We start from the raw sequence: 18,571 nt of genomic DNA, 5'->3' as shown, positions 1-18,571 counted from the left end.
CAAAAGAAACCTGATGAGGTTCAACAAGGACAAGTGCAGAGTCCTGCACTTAGGACGGAAGAATCCCATGCACTGCTACAGACTAGGGACCGAAGGCTAGGTAGCAGTTCTGCAGAAAAGGACCTAGGGGTTACAGTGGATGAGAAGCTGACAGTGTGCCCTTGTTGCCAAGAAGGCTAACGGCATTTTGGGCTGTATAAGTAGGGGCATTGCCAGCAGATCAGGGTCGTGATCATTCCCCTCTATTTGACATTGGTGAGGCCTCATCTGGAGTACTGTGTCCGGTTTTGGGCCCCACACTACAAGAAGGATGTGGAAAAATTGGAAAGAGTCCAGCGGAGGGCAACAAAACTGATTAGGGGTCTGGAGCACATGACTTATGAGGAGAGGCTGAGGGAACTGGGATTGTTTAGTCTGCAGAAGAGAAGAATGAGGGGGGATTTGATAGCTGCTTTCAACTACCTGAAAGGGGGTTCCAAAGAGGATGGATCTAGACTGTTCTCAGTGGTACCCGATGACAGAACAAGGAGTAATGGTCTCAAGTTGCAGTGGGGGAGTTTTAGGTTGGATATTAGGAAAAACTATTTCACTAGGAGGGTGGTGAAGCACTGGAATGGGTTATCTAGGAAAGTGGTGGAATCTCCTTCCTTAGAGGTTTTTAAAGTCAGGCTTGACAAAACCCTGGCTGGGATAATTTAGTTGGGAATTGGTCCTGCTTTGAGCAGGGGATTGGACTAGATGACCTCCTGAGGTCCCTTCCAACCCAGATATTCTATGATTCTATTCTATGATTCTGTGATCCCAGAAAAAGTTGGGGACCATCTCAGGAGGTCTTTCTACAACCACAAGTAGTCCATTCGCCCAGACATCCTGAACAGCACCTTCCAATGATGGGGATTCCCCATATAGACTTGTTCGCAACAAGACATAACAGGGAGTGTCTGCAGTTCTACTCCTTCCTAAATCACAGCTCAGGCTCGATTGCAGACGCATTCCTCCTTCCCTGGAAGGACCATCTGTTCTATGCATTTCCACCCATCCCACTCATTCACAAAGTTGTCCTGAAGGTCAGACGGGAAGGATTGTCTTTGACATTGATAGTGCCAGCCTGACCCCATCAGCACTGATGTACCACACTCCTAGACCTGTCAGTGGAGACCCCAATCAGTCTGCCCCTAGTCCCAGACTTGATCATGCAGGACCATGGCCACCTTCAGCATCCTAATCTCAAGTGCCTCCATCTCATGGAATGGAAGCTCCATGGCTAAACCCTTTGGAGTTGGCTTGTTCAGGCCTGGAAACCATCCACTAGGGCCACGTACATAGCTAAGTAGAAAAGCTTCTCAGTTTGGTCAATGCAAAGGGGCACTCCACCTATGCAGTCATTAGTACCCGTCATCTTAGACTATCTGTTACACGTCAAGCAGCAAGGTCTGTCATAGAATCCTAGGGTTGGAAGGGACCTCAGGAGGTCATCTAGTCCAACCCCCTGCTCAAAGCAGGACCTAATCCCCAACTAAATCATCCCACCCAGGGCTTTGACAAGCCTGACCTTAAAAACCTCTAAGGAAGGAGATTCCACCACCTCCCTAGAGAAACCATTCCAGTGCTTCACCACCCTCCCGTCAGTGTCCTCAATAAAAGTTCACCTGGCTGCTATTTCAGCATTCCATCTAGGGGTTGCTGTCCAATCAGTCTTCGCTAAGCCAATTGTCAGCCATTTTCTTAAAGGACTAGATAGGTTACACCCGCAAGTGCAATAACCGATCCCTGCATGGGATCTGAACCTGGTGCTGTCTAAACTAATGGGGCCCCCATTTCAGCCCTTACCAACGTGTTCACTACTTTACCTTTCCTGGAAAGTAGCGTTCCTGGTGGCTCTAACCAGCCAGGAAGCTATCTGAACTTAAGGCCCTGACATCTGAGCCTCCATACATGATCTTCTGTAAGGACAAGGTCCAACTGCAACCTCACCCAGCCTTCCTTCTGAAGGTAGTCTCTTAATTCCACTCAAACCAGGACATTTTTGTTCCAGTCTTCTACCCAAACTCCAGCAGCCGAGAGCAAAAGCTCCATTCCCTCAATGTTAGATGGGCATTGGCTTTTTATTTGAAAAGACAAAACCATTTTGAAAGAGAACTCAGCTTTTCTTGGCAATAGCAGAGAGAATGAAGGGAATGTCATCGTGGATCATGTCCTGTATCCGAGTGTGCTACAGATTGGCAAAGATACCTGCCCCCACACTGACACCACACTCCACAAGGGTGCAGGCATCCTTGGTAGCTTTCTGGTACAGATCCCGATCCAGGACATCTGTAGAGCTGCAGCATGTTCTTCAATCCACACCTTTGCTGCACACTATTCGATTACACAACAAGCCAGGGACGATGCCGCATTTGGTAGAGTGGTGCTACAATCTGTGACGCAATGAACTCTGACCCCTCCTCCTAGGAACTGCTTGGGAGTCACCTACTTGGAATTGACACGAGCAAGCACTCAAAGAAGAAAAAACGGTTACCTACCTTTTTGTAACTGTTGTTCTTTGAAATGTATTGTTCATGTCCATTCCAAGACCCACCCACCTACCCCTCTGTTGGAGTCAGCTGGCAAGAAGGCGCTGAAGTGGTGGGGGATCGGCAGGGCCCTATATATGGTGCCACTCCAGGGGGCTCCAGAGCCAACTGATGGATACCACTAGGGGAAAACCTTCTGGCCACTGTGCACGTGGCGCGCGCACGCCTACTTGGAATCTACATGAGCAACATATCTCGAAGAAGAACAGTTACAAAAAGATTCCTAGGTAGGTAACCATTTATTCTATCTCCTGGATAAGCAGAACAGTATTAAGCATATATATATATACATACACACACAGGTATATCTCCATATATATATATATCATAGAACTGGAAGGGACCTTAAAAGGTCATTGAGTCCATTCCCCTGCCTTTACTAACAGGACCCAGTACTGTCCCTAACAGTTTTTTGTTTTGTTTTTTTGTTTGTTTGTTTTTTGCCCCAGATCCCTAAATAGCCCCCTCAGGGATTGAACTCACAACCCTGGGTTTAGCAGGCCAATGCTCAAACCACTGAGCTACCCCTCCCCCCCTTTTCATGAATTTGCGTGTCATCCTTGCGCAGGGGCCATGCCAATCTTCTCTGTATCGTTCCCATTTTAGTATATGTGCTTCCAAAACAAGTATTAATTTCATTTCATATTAGCTTCCTATTTCAGTTTTCAAACTATCATGTAAAAACTTTATTTTCTAAAGCAGCCACATGAAGTGTATTTGCAAATCCTACATTTGTGCATAAATGTGGACACTAGGGCATCAAAATGGTAACCGAGTGCTTAGGCTTTGATTTATATGTGCAAATGCAGGATTTGTACACAGAGTATAGTTAGTTGGCCACTTTGCAAAAGTTATTTTTCATGATACTACTTTTTGAAGTCCTTTCTTGTAAAAACTAAAAACACCCACTACTGTTATACAAATAAACTCTGGGATATTCAGTGTTGTTTGGTGTTTCTTCTGAACTGCTGGGTTGGGAATGATCTGGTCCCCCTTCCCACTGAGCCTCCAGAAGTCCCTCCATGCCAAATCCATGCGGCACAGGTTCCAAGAATGTTGCAGGGGCAAGAAGAGAGGACCTGGGGCAAAGCAGGCTCATACCTAAACATAGGCTAATTGAATTAGACTATCAAGAGGTATTGACACCCTAAAGGGAGGGGTTTTATGCAAGCATATGGGGTGGGTGAGGCCAGTGGGAGTATGTGGCTCCTACACGACCTGACAGGAGGGAGATTGGCCAGAACTACAGTGGGAGCAACACAGTCCAAAAAGTACATAGCTGTGATAAACTTAATAATGAAGGAGGAAAGGTTTTTGAATATAGACTAATACAGTTTTAAAAGCAATTGCAATGCTGCTTGAAGGTGTCCTTGGTTCTTAATTTAGGTATATATGAATGCAGTACACTGGCATTCCTATAGGGATGCAGCTTGCAACAAGGAGAAATTTGTTGTAATGGGAAATACACTTTGGTCTTATTGTTAAGAGTGTATATGAGCAAAGGTATATATTTTGTGAGACAATAAGGCCTGATGATCTTGGTTTTGGTATTGTTAATTGTGTATAAATGTCTATCTCTTTTGTAAAAAGAACAGGAGTACTTGTGGCACCTTAGAGACTAACAAATTTATTAGAGCATTATCTTTCGTGAACTACAGCCCACTTCTTCTCTTTTGTAGTTGGGAGATGAAAGTGATGAAACAGCTGATGTACAGAATGCTGGGCTTCCAAGCTTGGAAACACCATCGGCAACAAACTACTTTCTGCAATACATCAGTTCCAAGTAAGACTGCAAATAAATTCAGAGCAACTTACTTTACTGTAGTATATGTAGAGCATTAATATTAGTGTTACTGTCTACCAGAGGCAAGGTTCCATTTGAACTGGGTTGGTATCCAACACTTTTTTGAAGCTGCTACCTTGTTCTTCAGATTCCTAACTTTTTGTTTTCTAAAAAATACAGTATATTATTAGTTCTTATGGTTGCAAAGCTTCAGGAGGTGAGGAGTGTGACAAATACAGCCTGCCTGAATTTGCGGAGAGCTTGAAATGAACCTGGCACCAGGTATTGCCAAGATCCTCTTCCACTGAAGGGATCACATGTTCTCAGAAAGCTGTTCAGGCTTCATGAATCTGATTACCCTATGACAACTAACAACCAGATCACTTTCATCCCTTGAGTTTAACCATTAACTCCAAAAGAATGCGTTACCCAAGACCTATGAAGCTAGTTGATAAGAAACCAAGTTAACTGGTAGTTTTTCTAAATGAAGAAGGAATTAGAAGAAAGGAATTAGACAAATTCAGGTTAGAAATAAGGTGCAAATTTTTCTCAGTAACTAACCCTTGGAACAACTTACCTAGGGATGTTGTGGATTCTCCATCACTTGAAGTCTTCAGTATTGGATGTCTTTCTGAAAGAGCTGCTCTAGCTTAACTAGAAGTTACGGGTTTGATGTGGGAACCACTGGGTGAAATAATATAATTATAATTAATAGCACTGCTCTACAGCCAAAATGCCTCTGAAATAAATGTAGTCAAACTTTACTAATTCTGGGTCACTGAGAACGAAAATGATGCTTAAAATTGTTGATTGGCTCTAGTTTTCAAGATATGCTATTGGGTCAGTATATACGACCCTTGACTTGGGAATGGCAGAGGATAAGTGAGTTATAAAGGGAAGGGATCTCAATTTAAACCAGAAATGACTAAAATATATCTTTGACTGGATCTATGAATAAATCTATGACTGGGTTGGGCAGTACTTGCTTTTTAGGCAAAACAATGAATGATGCAATCTGAAGCTGGTATTGCGTCATACATGATATGAATCGCATCATGTTATTCCTAGAAGTCATGGATGATGCAATCATAACGAAGCTTACATCACTCTGCTGAACAAATTGCCCTATATCAGCTCTAGAAATCATACAGTGTCGTGCTTTCTTATTTGTCAGTGTTTGATTTTGCAAAGGGACACATTTCTGTTTAGCCAAAGTGAGCAGAGATGCCTTGTACTTGTGTGAACAGTGCAGATAACTTCTGCTATGTTTGTGGTAAAGTGACTTTTGCATCACAAAAGCGCAGTATAACCACTATGGTTAAGAAAGTCTATCACCTTTATTTTGGCTGCAAAATTAGAGATCAGGACAAGAGGTGGACCCCAGACATATGCTGCAACACTTGTGCAACAAATCTTCTCCAGTGGTTGAACAGGAAAAGGAAATCTATGCCTTTTGCAGTGCCAATGATTTGGAGAGAGCCAACAGATCATACCAGCAATTGTTACTTCTTCATGGTGCCTCCAGTTGGGAAAGGTGTGTCAAAGAAGAAAAAGTGGACTGTTCATTATCCACACATTCCATCAGCTATACGCCCAGTACCCCACGGAGAATGACTGCTGGTTCCTGATGCACCAGAATCATTCTCACTTGAGTCAGACGAGGAAGAGGATGAAACTTCTGGTCCCGAACCATCAATGTCATAGGACCCACATTTTCTCCCATCCTCCTCCTCTGCACCACACCTCATAACACAAGGTGAACTGAATGACCTTGTCAGGGATTTGGAACTACCCAAGAGTAAGGCAGAGCTGTTGGGCTCCAGACTACAGTAGTGGAATCTCCTGGCAGGTGATGTTGTGGTTTCCATGTTCCGTGACCGTCAAAAGGATCTAGTCCCATTCTTCTTCATGGAAGGTGATCTTGTAGCCTGCAATAACATCGATGGTGTGATGGCAGCCCTCAACATAATTCACGATCCAGATGAGTGGAGACTGTTCATTGATTCATCAAAGACGAGTCTTAAAGCTGTTTTACTGCATAATGGCAATGTTTTGCCATCAATTCCAGTTGGTCATGCAGTCCATATGAAGGAAACCTATGACAACATGAAACAACTTTTGAGGTGCATAAACTATGACCAACATCAGTGGCAGCTTTGTGGCGATTTGAAGGTTGTTGCTCTCTTGCTTGGTCTGCAGACTGGATACACAAAGTACTGCTGTTTTCTCTGCGAATGGGATAGTCGTGCAAGAGATTCCCACTACATCAAGAAAGATTGGCCACTCTGACAGTCATTGGAGCTTGGGAGGAAAAGTGTTCAGCATCCACCACTTGTTGAATCAAGGAAGATTTTGTTACCACCCTTACACATCAAGCTGGGTCTGATGAATTTTGTCAAGGCCATTGACAAAACATTAGCCGCTTTCAAGTACCTCTGTGGAAAATTTCCAAGGTTAAGTGAAGCTAAGATAAAGGAAGGTGTCTTTGTTGGTCCTCAGATTCGTGAACTTCTTCGAGATGATGCATTTGACCATGCACTGTGTGGCAAGGAAAAGACGGCATGGAAAGCCTTCCAGTTAGTGGCAATAAATTTTCTCGGAAACAACAAGGCAGACAACTACAGGTTGTTGGTGGAAAACCTCCTCAAGGCATACAAAAGCCTTGGTTGCAACATGTCACTAAAGATACATTTTTTGCACTCTCATCTAGATTTTTTTCCACCGAACTGCGAAGCAGTGAGCGACGAGCATGGCGAGCGATTTCACCAGGATATTGCAACAATGGAGAAATGCTATCAGGGCAAATGGAGCCCATCAATGCTTGCAGACTATTGCTGGACAGTGACAAGAGATGCTCCATTTAATGAATACAAGAGACAAGCCAAGAAGCGCCGAGTAGACACTGAATAGGACTAAACTATGTACAGAATAGTTTTTTGCCTTTTGTTTCATAATAAATTTTATTTATATAACCCTTTTGCTGATTTTTAAAGTGTTACATAAACAGGACAGGTGAAATACTATCATGTAAAGCAACCATAAACACACGAAAAGACCTAGGTTTACAATTTATGTTTAAAACTCTACTATCTACACAATATACATAGACATAAAATGTAAAAACTTAAATATCTTAGAAACAGTAGCCAATCAGTTGTTTTAATTGTCATATTTGAATTCAGCACATCAAAATACATAATAAATAGCTGACTGAGGGCTGAGCAACAGACTTAGTATTTCAGACTTTGAACACACAGTGATGGTTGCATGACTGATTTTTCTTCAACGGCTTTATGGTCTCAGTTTGTGTGTATGTTACATCAATCTGCATTTCACAGAGAACAGCTTGTGTCTCAAGGCATCTGCATGTATGTTGTGTATTTATAGTTCTTTTAAGTATGTGTCAGTGTGGATCCCACTGTTGAAGCACACGTTTTTCATGCACATGAAGTTAGATATATTTTTTTAACATCAGCGTTCATTGTTGCAGCACATGCGCCTTATGCCCTCTCATGCAAGAATAAAGATTCCTGTCATTGCAATCTATATTACTCAAGATAAAATAAAATCTGGCTACACTAGTGCAGACTTGCCTTGGGTCATTAGGCCATTTGTTGGCATGCACATATGTGATGCTGCTTGCCAGACTTCAGCTGCAGCCTTCAATTCTGGCTCAGGTCAGTCAACTGGAACTAGTGCTCTTGACTGTAGGAGGTGGCTGAATACAGCATCTTTAGGGCCCTACCAAATTCACAGCCATGAAAAATGCATCACCAATGTGAAATCTAGTCTCCACCCGTGAAATCTGGTCTTTTGTGTGGTTTTACCATGTACGGTACAGATTTCATGGGGGAGACCAGCGTTTCTCAAATTGGGGGTCCTGACCCAAAAGGGAGTTGGGGGGTCACAAGGATATTTTAGGGGGGTCGTGGTATTGCCACCTTTACTTCTGCGCTGCCTTCAGAGCTGGGCGGCCAGAGAGCGGCAGCTGTTGGCCGAGCGCCCAGCTCTCAAGGCAGCATCCCACTAGCAGCAGCGCCGAAGTAAGGGTGACAATACCATACCATGCCACCTTCACTTCTGCGCTGCTACCTTCAGAGCTGGGCGGACAGAGAGTGGTGCCTGCTGACTGAGGGCCCAGCTTTGTAGGCAATAGTGCAGAACTAAGGGTGGCAATATATACCATGCCATTCTTACTGCAGGCGGCAGCTCTGCCTTCAGAGCTGGATTCCTGGCCAGCAGCCACCACTCTCCAGCTGCTCAGCTCTGAAGGCAGTACTTCCACCAGCAGCAGTGCAGAAGTGAGGGTAACAGTACTGTGCTCCCCTTGCAACCCCCCCCCCCAACTTCTTTTTGGGTCAGGACCCCTACAATTACAACACTGTGAAATTTCAGATTTAAATATTTGAAATCATGAAATTTATTATTTTAAAAATCCTGTGACCGTGAAATGGACCGTGAATTTAGTAGAGCCCTAAGCATCTTGCTAGACCTTTTGATACTGGATAGACTCTTAGGATACACTAGGTGATGGTCAGATTTCTCTGAGTGTAATTTAAACATAGATATTTGGAGGCTAGTACTCAGAAAAAAATCTCCATTATGCTAAAATACTTTTTTATTCTAGGAGAAAGTGCTTGGGGACATTAAGTCCCATAACCAGTTATTGCTGTGTTGCTCACTGTTGCATCCTAATTAATCAAACACACACTTGTTTCATAGTTTTATTTAACAGAAAATTCAAGTTCAAACCAGTGATAATTCCTCCCTTGTTATTGAAATTTTAGTGATTATGGAAACATCTGTTTGCACTATATTAATGAAAACATTTCTCTCCAGTTTAGAGAACTCAACAAACAACGCAGATGCTTCCAGCAACAAATTTGTATTTGGGCAGAACATGAGTGAGAGAGTCTTGGTGAGTGTTAGTTGTTTATTAAATGTAATATTTCTTTGCGTATTATCCAAGTGATATGAATGCCTCATGCATGTCTGGTCAGCAGTGTCTCTTGGTACTGCATGTGAGTCTTGAGTGTCTTTGTGGCTCCCACCCAAGGACATGATGAGTGTCCCCCCAACTGCCACTTGATTCCTTCTTACACCCCTGGCAGTGAGCCAGAACACAGCACTCTTTGTCCCACTTGCTATAGCAAGCTTCTCCCCTCAAACCTTTTCTCTTGTGAATGACTGTTGTCAGTCTAACTTAGTGAACTTTCTCATAGTTAATAGTTCAGGGTAGCTGTCTACCACCTTGGCAGTTTTTTCTCAGTCTTCCATTTGACTGAATAGTTGGCACCAAGGCTGGCTGTTTTCCAACTTGTTAATGAGGCAGAGGCTTTGGATTTTAAACCATTAGAGCAGCCTTGCGTCAGTCACGGATAGCCACGCAAGGTGCCTGATCTCTGAGAGACATGTCATAGAGTCATCTGGCATCAGCACTCCTTCTCAGAGCTGAGGAGGGAGAAGATGAGTCACATAAGTCTCCCATGCAAGGGATTCTCGGTCCAATCCATGTAGCATCAGTCTATCTGGTGGAGAAGCTAGCTATCTTGATGCCAAAGTCACACTGCATGATTCAGCACTCTGAGCTTGAACCCCAGCACCACAGAATTATGAACTACTGGTGCTAGTGTGGCTGCATTGATAGCAAGGAGTCCATTATTTCTTTTCCAGTGCTATACACCTCCATCCTGCTATGCTAGCACCCCTCCTTTCTGCATCATCAGGTCAGTCAGAGTAGTCGGGAGTAATGCTACAATTTGTACTAAGGAAATATGTACTCCAGGGAGTACCAGATACTGGTACCTTTATAAAATTACTAAAGGTGCAGGACTGCCTCAAGAATCACATTAGTACTCTTGTTTTTGCAAATCCAAAAGTTCATCTGATATGCCTCTTTTCCTTACAGAGCCCACCAAAATCAAATGAAGCTGGTACAGAAAGTAGCAAGGAAAATGCTGCTACAGAATCTGGCTCTGAATCTTCTTCACAGGAAGCTACTCCAGAGAAAGGTAAATAGTGGAATATTTTTTAGAACTAATTCTTAGAAACAGTATTCTGTTACTGCTTGTGTTATGCCTAATCCTTGTTAAGTGCTTGCAGTAGTGGTTTTATTACCATATGAAAATATAAAACCTCCCCTTGCCTTTATTGTCCCTTCTAACCAACATTTTTTTAAAAAGTGGAGGGGGAGGTTCCTTGGTCCCCTCAAGGTCTGGGAAGAAGGAGGGTGTTGTGTGTTAACAGCCCATCCAGGCTGCTCTAGCCCTGCCAGGGGTACTCTCGTTCACTGCATGTGGATTAGGAGTATCTCCAGCAGTGTGAAAGTGGCAGGAATTTGGAGGGCATATAGTCAGCCCAGTTTTATTACAGAAGATTGGTGGCAAGGGATTATTTTTATTCTGTTTTATAGTTGCTGGATGTAACGTAAAGTGAATCGAAGTATGTAGAGTTTATGCTATGGTGATTGGGTGCTCCAGAAATGTTTTTTAAAAACTGGTTTTAGATATTACCTCATCAAAGCCAAAACAATTTACTGAAATTAGGGGTTTGCTTTGACCCTGTGAGGGAGTAGGTTTTTTATGAAAAATAGAGGTTATGTGGGAGTTATAGGAATTCTCCAGTTTTAGTTGCCACTGAACAGCCAGTGAGAGACTATAAAATAAAGGGCTGCATTTTCAAATGCAGGCATGCCTGTATTACGTGTAGCAGTGGAGACATTAACATTACGCCTGTAGAGGTGAGCATAAGTATCTGTTTTGCACAGATTTTGCAAAATCCTCTTCTTAGAGAGACTCAGATAATTTATGGACCAGATTTTCAGATTTACCAGTATCTGTGTTTGGGAATTTTTTCCCCTCTTAATTATGGTTTTAAGAAAAGAAGAGGAACCGTTCCTGAAAAGACAGACAAAACTGCTTTCTTCAGACTTCATATCCATTTCTAGATCCTGATAAAAGCACAATTGGCTGGCCACTGAGAACCTGGCAGGATGACAGTTGCACAAGACAGTCATGCTCCAGAGGAAAAGCATATTAACTGGTAGCTTATTCAAGTAAATGGCAGGCTCTGTGTAGGTGCCCGTGGCTGTCCATCTGTATGACGTGAATTTATGTGACTAGTGCCCAAAATAAACTTGAAAAATGTTGTTCAGCTAATAATATTTCAGAATCACTGGCAGAGTCTGCAGCAGCCTATACTAAAGCAACAGCAAAGAAGTGTTTACTGGAGAAGGTAGAGGTGATCACTGGGGAAGAAGCAGAGAGCAATGTGTTACAGGTAAGAAATTGGTCACACAGTTGAGCTTCAGTCTTGTTGGGATTCATATGATCATCCAGCTTCATCATTCTATGATGATTGCTTCCCACTATCAACTTCTCATTCAAGTTCTTGCAACTCAGCTTCATGGCACCATCCTATATGCTTTCCTATGTTCTATAACTGAGGCAGGTGTTTTTGTTGAAATTGTTACGGCTCTTTATCTTAAACAGGACACAATTTAATGAACTATGGTTAGATTTCAAGATTCAGATAATCAAAATAAAGAGTCCTTTGCAAATCAGTGCTGTTCCCCTATCTGAGACTGTGGAATGAACCTCCCGCAGGATCTAAGAACAACCACAAACTACACCACCTTATGTTCTAAGAGCAACATGTTGCTCTTCAACTTGCCTTTCCTAATCAGACACAGTCCATGGCATGTATACATTTAAAAAAATTAAATACATAATTTAAAAAGATGCAACATAGTATATGTGACGGGTTCGGTCACAGAACCCCCCTTGGGACTGTCACGTGATGTTCTGAGACTACCTTGAGCCTGTTTTCTCTGCCAGTTTGGGCCTCCAGAACCCTGCCTTGTAGAGCCAGACACACAGACCCAGGGTCTGAACCATGTGTCCCAAAGCTGCAGACTTAACTGAAAACAGCTTAAGAAGTGCTCCTGTCTCTAGCACCCAGACACCCAACTCTCAATGGGATCCAAATCCCAAATAAATCCATTTTACTCTGTGTAAAGCTTATACAGTTCAAACTCATAAATTGTCCGCCCTCTATAACACTGATAGAGAGATATGCACTGCTGTTTGCTTCCCGGGGTATTAATTAGTTACTCTGGGTTAATTAATAAGCAAAAGTGATTTTATTAAATTTAAAAAGTAGGATTTAAGTAGTTCCATGTAATAACAGACAAAACAAAGTAAGTTACCAAGCAAAATAAAACAAAATATGCAAGTCTAAGCCTAATACATTAAGAAACTGATTACAGATGAAATCTCACCCCCAGGGATGTTCCAATAAGCTTCTTTCACAGACTGGACTCCTTCCTAGTGTGGGTCTAATCCTTTCCCCGGTACAGTTCTTGTTAGCTCCAGCTCAGGTGGTAACTAGGGGATTTCTCATGACTGGAACCCCCTTTGTTCTGTTCCACCCCCCTTATACAGCTTCGGCACAAGACGGGAATCTTTTGTGTCTCTGGGTCCCCACTCCTCCTAAATGGAAAAGCACCAGGTTTAAGATAGTTTTCAGGACCAGGTGACATGGTCACTAGGCCTGTGAGACCCCGAGCCTTCATTCTTCCTGGCCTGACTCACAGAAAGGCTTGCAAGTAAACAAAGCCATTTACAACCAATTGTCCTAGTTGATGGGAGCCATCAAGATTCCAAACCATCATTAATGGCCCACACTTTGTATAATTGCAATCGGACCTCAGAGATATATTTCATATTTCTAGTTTCAGATACAAGAATGATACATTTATACAAATAGGATGACCACACTCAGTAGATTATAAGCTTTGTAATGATACCTTACAAGAGACCTTTTGCATGAAGCATATTCCAGTTACATTATATTTAATTCATTAGCATATTTTCATAAAATCATATGGAGTTCAACGTCACAGTATATTTTGAGGGCTTTAGTTTTTTTTTTTTTTTGCAGATACAATGCAAGTTGTTTGTGTTTGATAAGAACTCTCAGTCTTGGGTGGAAAGAGGTAGAGGACTTCTGAGACTCAATGACATGGCATCAACAGATGATGGAACGTTACAATCTCGCCTAGGTAAGATGAGCTGTGGGAAGTGAATTGTTGGGATGATATTCTGTGTTACTACCACAAAATGTTTCCTTGGTAGTTGGGTGCATCCACTTTGGGTTACTGTTTCTAAATAAGGCAGTTTAAAAAAAAAAAAAAAGTCAGTAAAATTTGTTCATGTCAGTCTCCCAGGATGGCCCTTCTGTTACACTTTAATGGGTAGATTAGAGCTTGTCTGAAAATATCAGTTCATTGAACATGAAACTTCTCTGCAAAGCAGTTGGGTTTAATGGAACCCTCTCAGCTTACCTGCTGTGGAGCACCACCATGCAGTCTGCCCCAGGACTGAAGACCGCAGGTTTCTTGGATCCATGGCTTTGCGGCAGCCGAGCCATGCAGTCTGCCTCCAGAGGACTCCAGGCTACTAGGGTCTGTGGCTCTGGGACAGCCCTGCCATACCTGGCTTTCCAGACTTCCTGCTGTGGAGTCTAGGTACCAGAAAGCCCTGAGGACTCTCGGGACATCCAGGCTTACTGCTGCAGAAGCCCAAACTGGGAGCCTCGAAGTCCTGGGATTGGCTCCCAAGGTCTGTATCTCTAGGGCAGCCCAGCCATGTGGACTACCCCAGGGCTTCAGACTCCTGGGCCAGGTGGCTCCCTGGGCTGCCAAGCAGGCCAGGAAGTCTTGGGGTTACCAGCCCTGGGCAGCCTGCCTGGCAGGGTTGCCCAGAGGTACAGATCCTGGGAGCCCTGGCAGCTGCTGAGTGAAATTGAGAATGTCAAGAATGTCAGTTTGACTCAGTGAGACAAGGTGTGTAGCTTCTCTCACCAACAGAAGTTGATCCAATAAAAGATATTCCCGCATCCACCGTGTCTCTTTATTATCTAGGGACTGACGTGTCTATAACACAGCATACAGTTACACTCACTGTCTGCTGGTTCCAGGGAGCAAATTGCATTTCTGAAACGTCGTGTGTTGGTGTTTCTGAAACAAATATTTTTGGGAATTTCCAGTTTGCTTACAAGACAGAAATCCTGAATTTTGGACAGATTTAATGTAGATTTCCTAAAGCGAAGAGGGGATCTCTTTGCAGATTTGGTGCAGTGATCACCAAGCTGCTGGTTACCCACCTGCAGGTAACACATTCCTAAAAGCATAAAGAACATAGTTATTTCTGTTGAATGTGTGTCCTTTAAAATCAAGCAGTCTTCAGCAACTGGAAGATTGGTGGCTAGAAGTTCTTATATCCTGTATATCTAACCACATATTTACAACTATAGAAAAACACGTCTCTATAACTTTGTCTCCTAATATCAGCCCTCTCCCAGGTTTCCCTATGGTTGCTAATGTTTAAACTAAATGTACAGCTTGATTTAGGGTAGAAAATATCATTTCTGTTTCTGTGGCATTGCAACGTAAATAGCTGAATAGGAAATTAAATATACTATATGACAATAGGCACTATGGTTTAAGAAATCAAGACATCTCTGGTAGGTGCTGCCATTTTTTTTTTTTTTTTTTTGGTTTATGTGGCTGCATATTTTGTGGGGGTGTATAATGTAGCTGCTTAAAGTTGTTGACATCTGTGCATTAGGTTGTGGCTGTTTCTTAAACAGCTAACTGTGGATTAAGTCATATATAGTGTACTTTCTCTTCCTTGATCTAATAAAGGTGCATTAGTGACTAGGTTGAGCAGAGCTGCTTGTTTAACGATTGAAAAATAAATAGAAGTGCTCTAAAATCTACATTTGTAGTCGTATTGTTTTGAAAATTGTTGTGCCTCATTGGGCCATGGAGTAGCAATTAGCTGTGCAAATTTGGGTAACTTAGTTAAGTGGCTCCTGAGATACAACACCTGGAGTGGGGGAACTGATCAATACAATTTTCATAACTTTTTTGCACCCGCCTGTGGCTCAAACTATGGCACTAATCTTCACCATCCTGAGATTACTTGATCAGATTGGACCTTTTTTCCTCCTCCCTGTGGCCCTCCAGTCTGACGAAGAGTATGAAGAGGCCACTGAGGGGGGCAGAGCTGATAGATGAGTTGGTAGCAAGGTGTGCCCAAGAAACCATCCCAACGGATGCCCATCAGTCATGCCCTTCTCACTACTACCCTTTTCTTTCTTTTTTTAAAGGGAATTCGTTGCCAACAAATGTTGTTAGCACAGGCTGAAGGTTGCCAAGCACTGCCTTGTACCCTTCCAGAACTTGAATAGAGTCACAGAGTAAGTCCAAAAGGGGCTATTAGGTCATCTAGTTTGATCTCCTGTATATCACAGCCTATTAAATTTCACCCAGTCACCCCGAAGGGTGGCTAAACTTAAACCTTGGAAAACCAGAAAATACAGAGTTAAGGTAACGTCTCCTACACCACAACTCTCCACTCCACAACTTTAACCCTGTCCTATTCAAACAATGCCGCAGCTTGTCCCTGTCAGAGCTCATGAGACTGTGTTCTTCTTGAGTATGCAAAGGAGAGGGGAAAGTAATGGTGGGAGGTGGGAACTCTTAGGCCTTGTCTTGACTAGGATAAATATCAAATTTAAGTTAGGGTTAGTGATGAGGAACTAACTAAGCCTGACCTACAGTTGACCACTTTACTTACTCAAGATAAATCTCAGACTTGCCAGATATTAACAGCTGTTCACCCTTGTCCCCTTCAGCTATCCCTCACTGAGCCTTATGGAGCTCTGAGGTGGAACACGAGATTGCTAGAATTCCCAAGAACAGTAGTGCTGCAGAGGACAGGGAGGGTGTGTGAATACCAGTGTGCATGTGGGTTTTGATAGGCACTGTGAATATTCAAGAAAGTGTCAGAAGGAGATGAAGCACTCTTATGTTCCCCTATCTTCTCGACATACCTAGTGAAATGTCTGCCTCTGGAGGGGACAGTGGTTGCCGTTCCAGCAGCTCCCAAACCTTATAGATATTTGACTCCTTCATACATTTTTAGACTCAAGAAGGGCCATTGTGATCATGATCCTATACTTGGACCTCCTGCATAGCAGAGCCCCAAAATTGGATTGCCTTGATTCCTCTCACTGCAGCTGCACTGCTCAGTTGGCAGGGTGAGCTCTGGCAATTTGCTGCAACTAATGCCTGGATCAGTACAGCTCCCTCTAGCACAGTGAGGGGCAACAAGTACATCAGAAGCCTTGATGGTACAGAATTGGGTTGGACCCACCCAGCACAACACATAAGTGGCAGATTTTGTTAGGGATGGGTCAGGTTTGGCCCCAGTGCCTATTGCCAGCTACAAGGGGTAAAGCTGTATAGAGATGTGGTGTGGGAGACATCACCTTAGCTCTCTCCTGATTTTAAGAGGTTTTAATTTAGCCACTGTTCACGTTCTAGAAAGACACAAGGCATTGCTAGATAACTTTTACTGCATTAACAAAGTTCTTTCGCAGTAAAAACAACGAGGAGTCCGGTGGCACTTTAAAGACTAACAGATTTATTTGGGCATAAGCTTTCTTGGGTAAAAAACCCACTTCTTCAGATGCATGGATACAGACTAACACGGCTACCCCTCTGATTCTTTGGCAGTGAATACAATATAAAGATTTTATAAATTCCTCACCATGTCTTATGCATCGATAAATACACAGTCTTTAAAGATTAGTAAATATATGCTAGGGAATGATCCTATGCTTTCTGGAAGCTGGAGTTTTCTATCTCTAGTCTGTAATATATAAATAGAGACTTTGGAGCTGACTCTGGTGCCCTCTCTAGCCCCTATACATTCCTTCAGCAATGTAATGAAGCTACCCAGGTCTGATTCTTCTAGTTATGCTTTCTCAGTGTTTTTCCCCTTTGCTACTTGTCTTGAAGAGACATGCAAGTTGTATATAAACAGGACTCTCCTTTTAAAAAATATATGTTCTGAAAGTGACAGTAGGGTTCTTACTTGGAGTCTTCTGCGATGTCCAAATGTCCAGTGTCTCCTGCTAATTTACTTTGTACGTTGGTTCTAGTAATGCGGACTCAGGGGAGTCTCAGGTTAATCCTGAACACCAAGCTCTGGGCTCAGATGCAGATTGACAAAGCCAGTGAAAAGAGTATCCGTATCACAGCCATGGATACAGAGGACCAGGGAGTCAAAGTTTTTCTGATATCGGTGAGTGTTCTTTGTTTACTCTCTAATTTTCCTTCCAAAAAGAGTTGTTCTTTGAGTATTGTTCGTATGGTTGCTCCACTTTAGCTGTGTGTGTGCCTTCAATCAGAGATTTTCATTAGCATTGTCCATTCAGCCCACACATGCACCCTTGTGCTTCCTTGTGCCTTGCATTGATAGGCAAACCACCCTCAGTTCCTTCTTGACTGCCTCGGCCTGCGCTGGCGCTTTAACATGTCCACATTGAGTGTGCCTTGGCTAAAGTTTTTTACTTATACTTGCTAGTTTAGTTTAGCGCTCTCCTAGTTTGTTGGTTAGATTAGCTTAATTTAATAGTTGAGAGGATAGGTTTTTTTTCCCTCTCTCCTCCCTCTGGGGAGGCTCACATTCCTTGGGAGGGCATTCCCAGCTTGCCAGGGTTCAAACACTGCCCCACTTAGATTAAGTTGAGGCTACTAATGATGGAGCATTTCCTCCACTCCAGAGCCAGGTCAGGAGAACCCGCCCCCCCTCTCCCCCGGTACAGCAGTCTCTGGGCAGATCCCAACTCACCTTCAGCCTTGGCTCAGCAGTCCCCCAGAAATGGGAAGACTCCAGAGACCTCCTCAAAAGATCCCAGGAAGAGGAGCTCTGACTCCCTTCAGAAGGAGCCTGCTCCAAAAAGATGTTGATCTCCCTGTAGGTCAAGGGTCTCAGAAACTTCAACCTCTCAACCCAATACTGTAGAGATATTAGTGGAGCAGGAAAATCCTGGTGCTTTTCCAAGAACAAACATGGCTCAGAGAGTGCTTTTGTACTGTCTAGCCACAATAAAGATGGCAAGGAGAGACACTTCTCCAAACCAGTACCATTGGACCTGGCGCCAACCTGGTATCTCCCCCAAAGGGTTCCTCGGCATCATAGAAGCCTAAGTATCTGACTCCATCAATGCCCACCTTGGAGTGCTCTAAATCTCTGCTACCATCTACCTCTACGAACAACCTTGGTTGCTACTTCCTCTCCTGTATGGTCCCCCACAGTGGTCATCCTGGGCAGCATACCAACAACAGTTGTTAAAGGCATTG

At 43.2% G+C, this 18,571-nt stretch overlaps 1 protein-coding gene and 1 non-coding gene across 4 annotated transcripts in view; one reads left to right on the top strand and one right to left on the bottom strand.

The window, feature by feature from the left end:
* Window positions 1-18,571, top strand: part of RANBP3 (RAN binding protein 3) — a 199,178-nt gene that overhangs the window by 143,600 nt on the left and 37,007 nt on the right. For 2 of the 3 annotated variants that reach the window (XM_054013389.1, XM_054013386.1), the window contains 6 exons: window positions 4,253-4,356; window positions 9,196-9,274; window positions 10,265-10,367; window positions 11,510-11,634; window positions 13,297-13,417; window positions 17,368-17,510. In XM_054013389.1, the coding sequence (XP_053869364.1) occupies window positions 4,253-4,356; window positions 9,196-9,274; window positions 10,265-10,367; window positions 11,510-11,634; window positions 13,297-13,417; window positions 17,368-17,510 (675 nt within the window). The remainder of the gene's footprint in view (window positions 1-4,252; window positions 4,357-9,195; window positions 9,275-10,264; window positions 10,368-11,509; window positions 11,635-13,296; window positions 13,418-17,367; window positions 17,511-18,571) is intronic. The other variant, XM_054013387.1, reaches the window with a different exon arrangement.
* LOC128828948 (U6 spliceosomal RNA) lies at window positions 3,097-3,199 on the bottom strand. The gene has a single exon (XR_008443260.1). It is a non-coding gene; the product is annotated as a U6 spliceosomal RNA (small nuclear RNA).

Source organism: Malaclemys terrapin, chromosome 24, assembly GCF_027887155.1.
Source record: "Malaclemys terrapin pileata isolate rMalTer1 chromosome 24, rMalTer1.hap1, whole genome shotgun sequence".
Classification (NCBI taxonomy): Eukaryota; Metazoa; Chordata; order Testudines; family Emydidae; genus Malaclemys; species Malaclemys terrapin.
The sequence above is the reverse complement of the archived record's forward strand: the minus strand, read 5'-3'. Positions and strand labels throughout refer to the sequence as shown.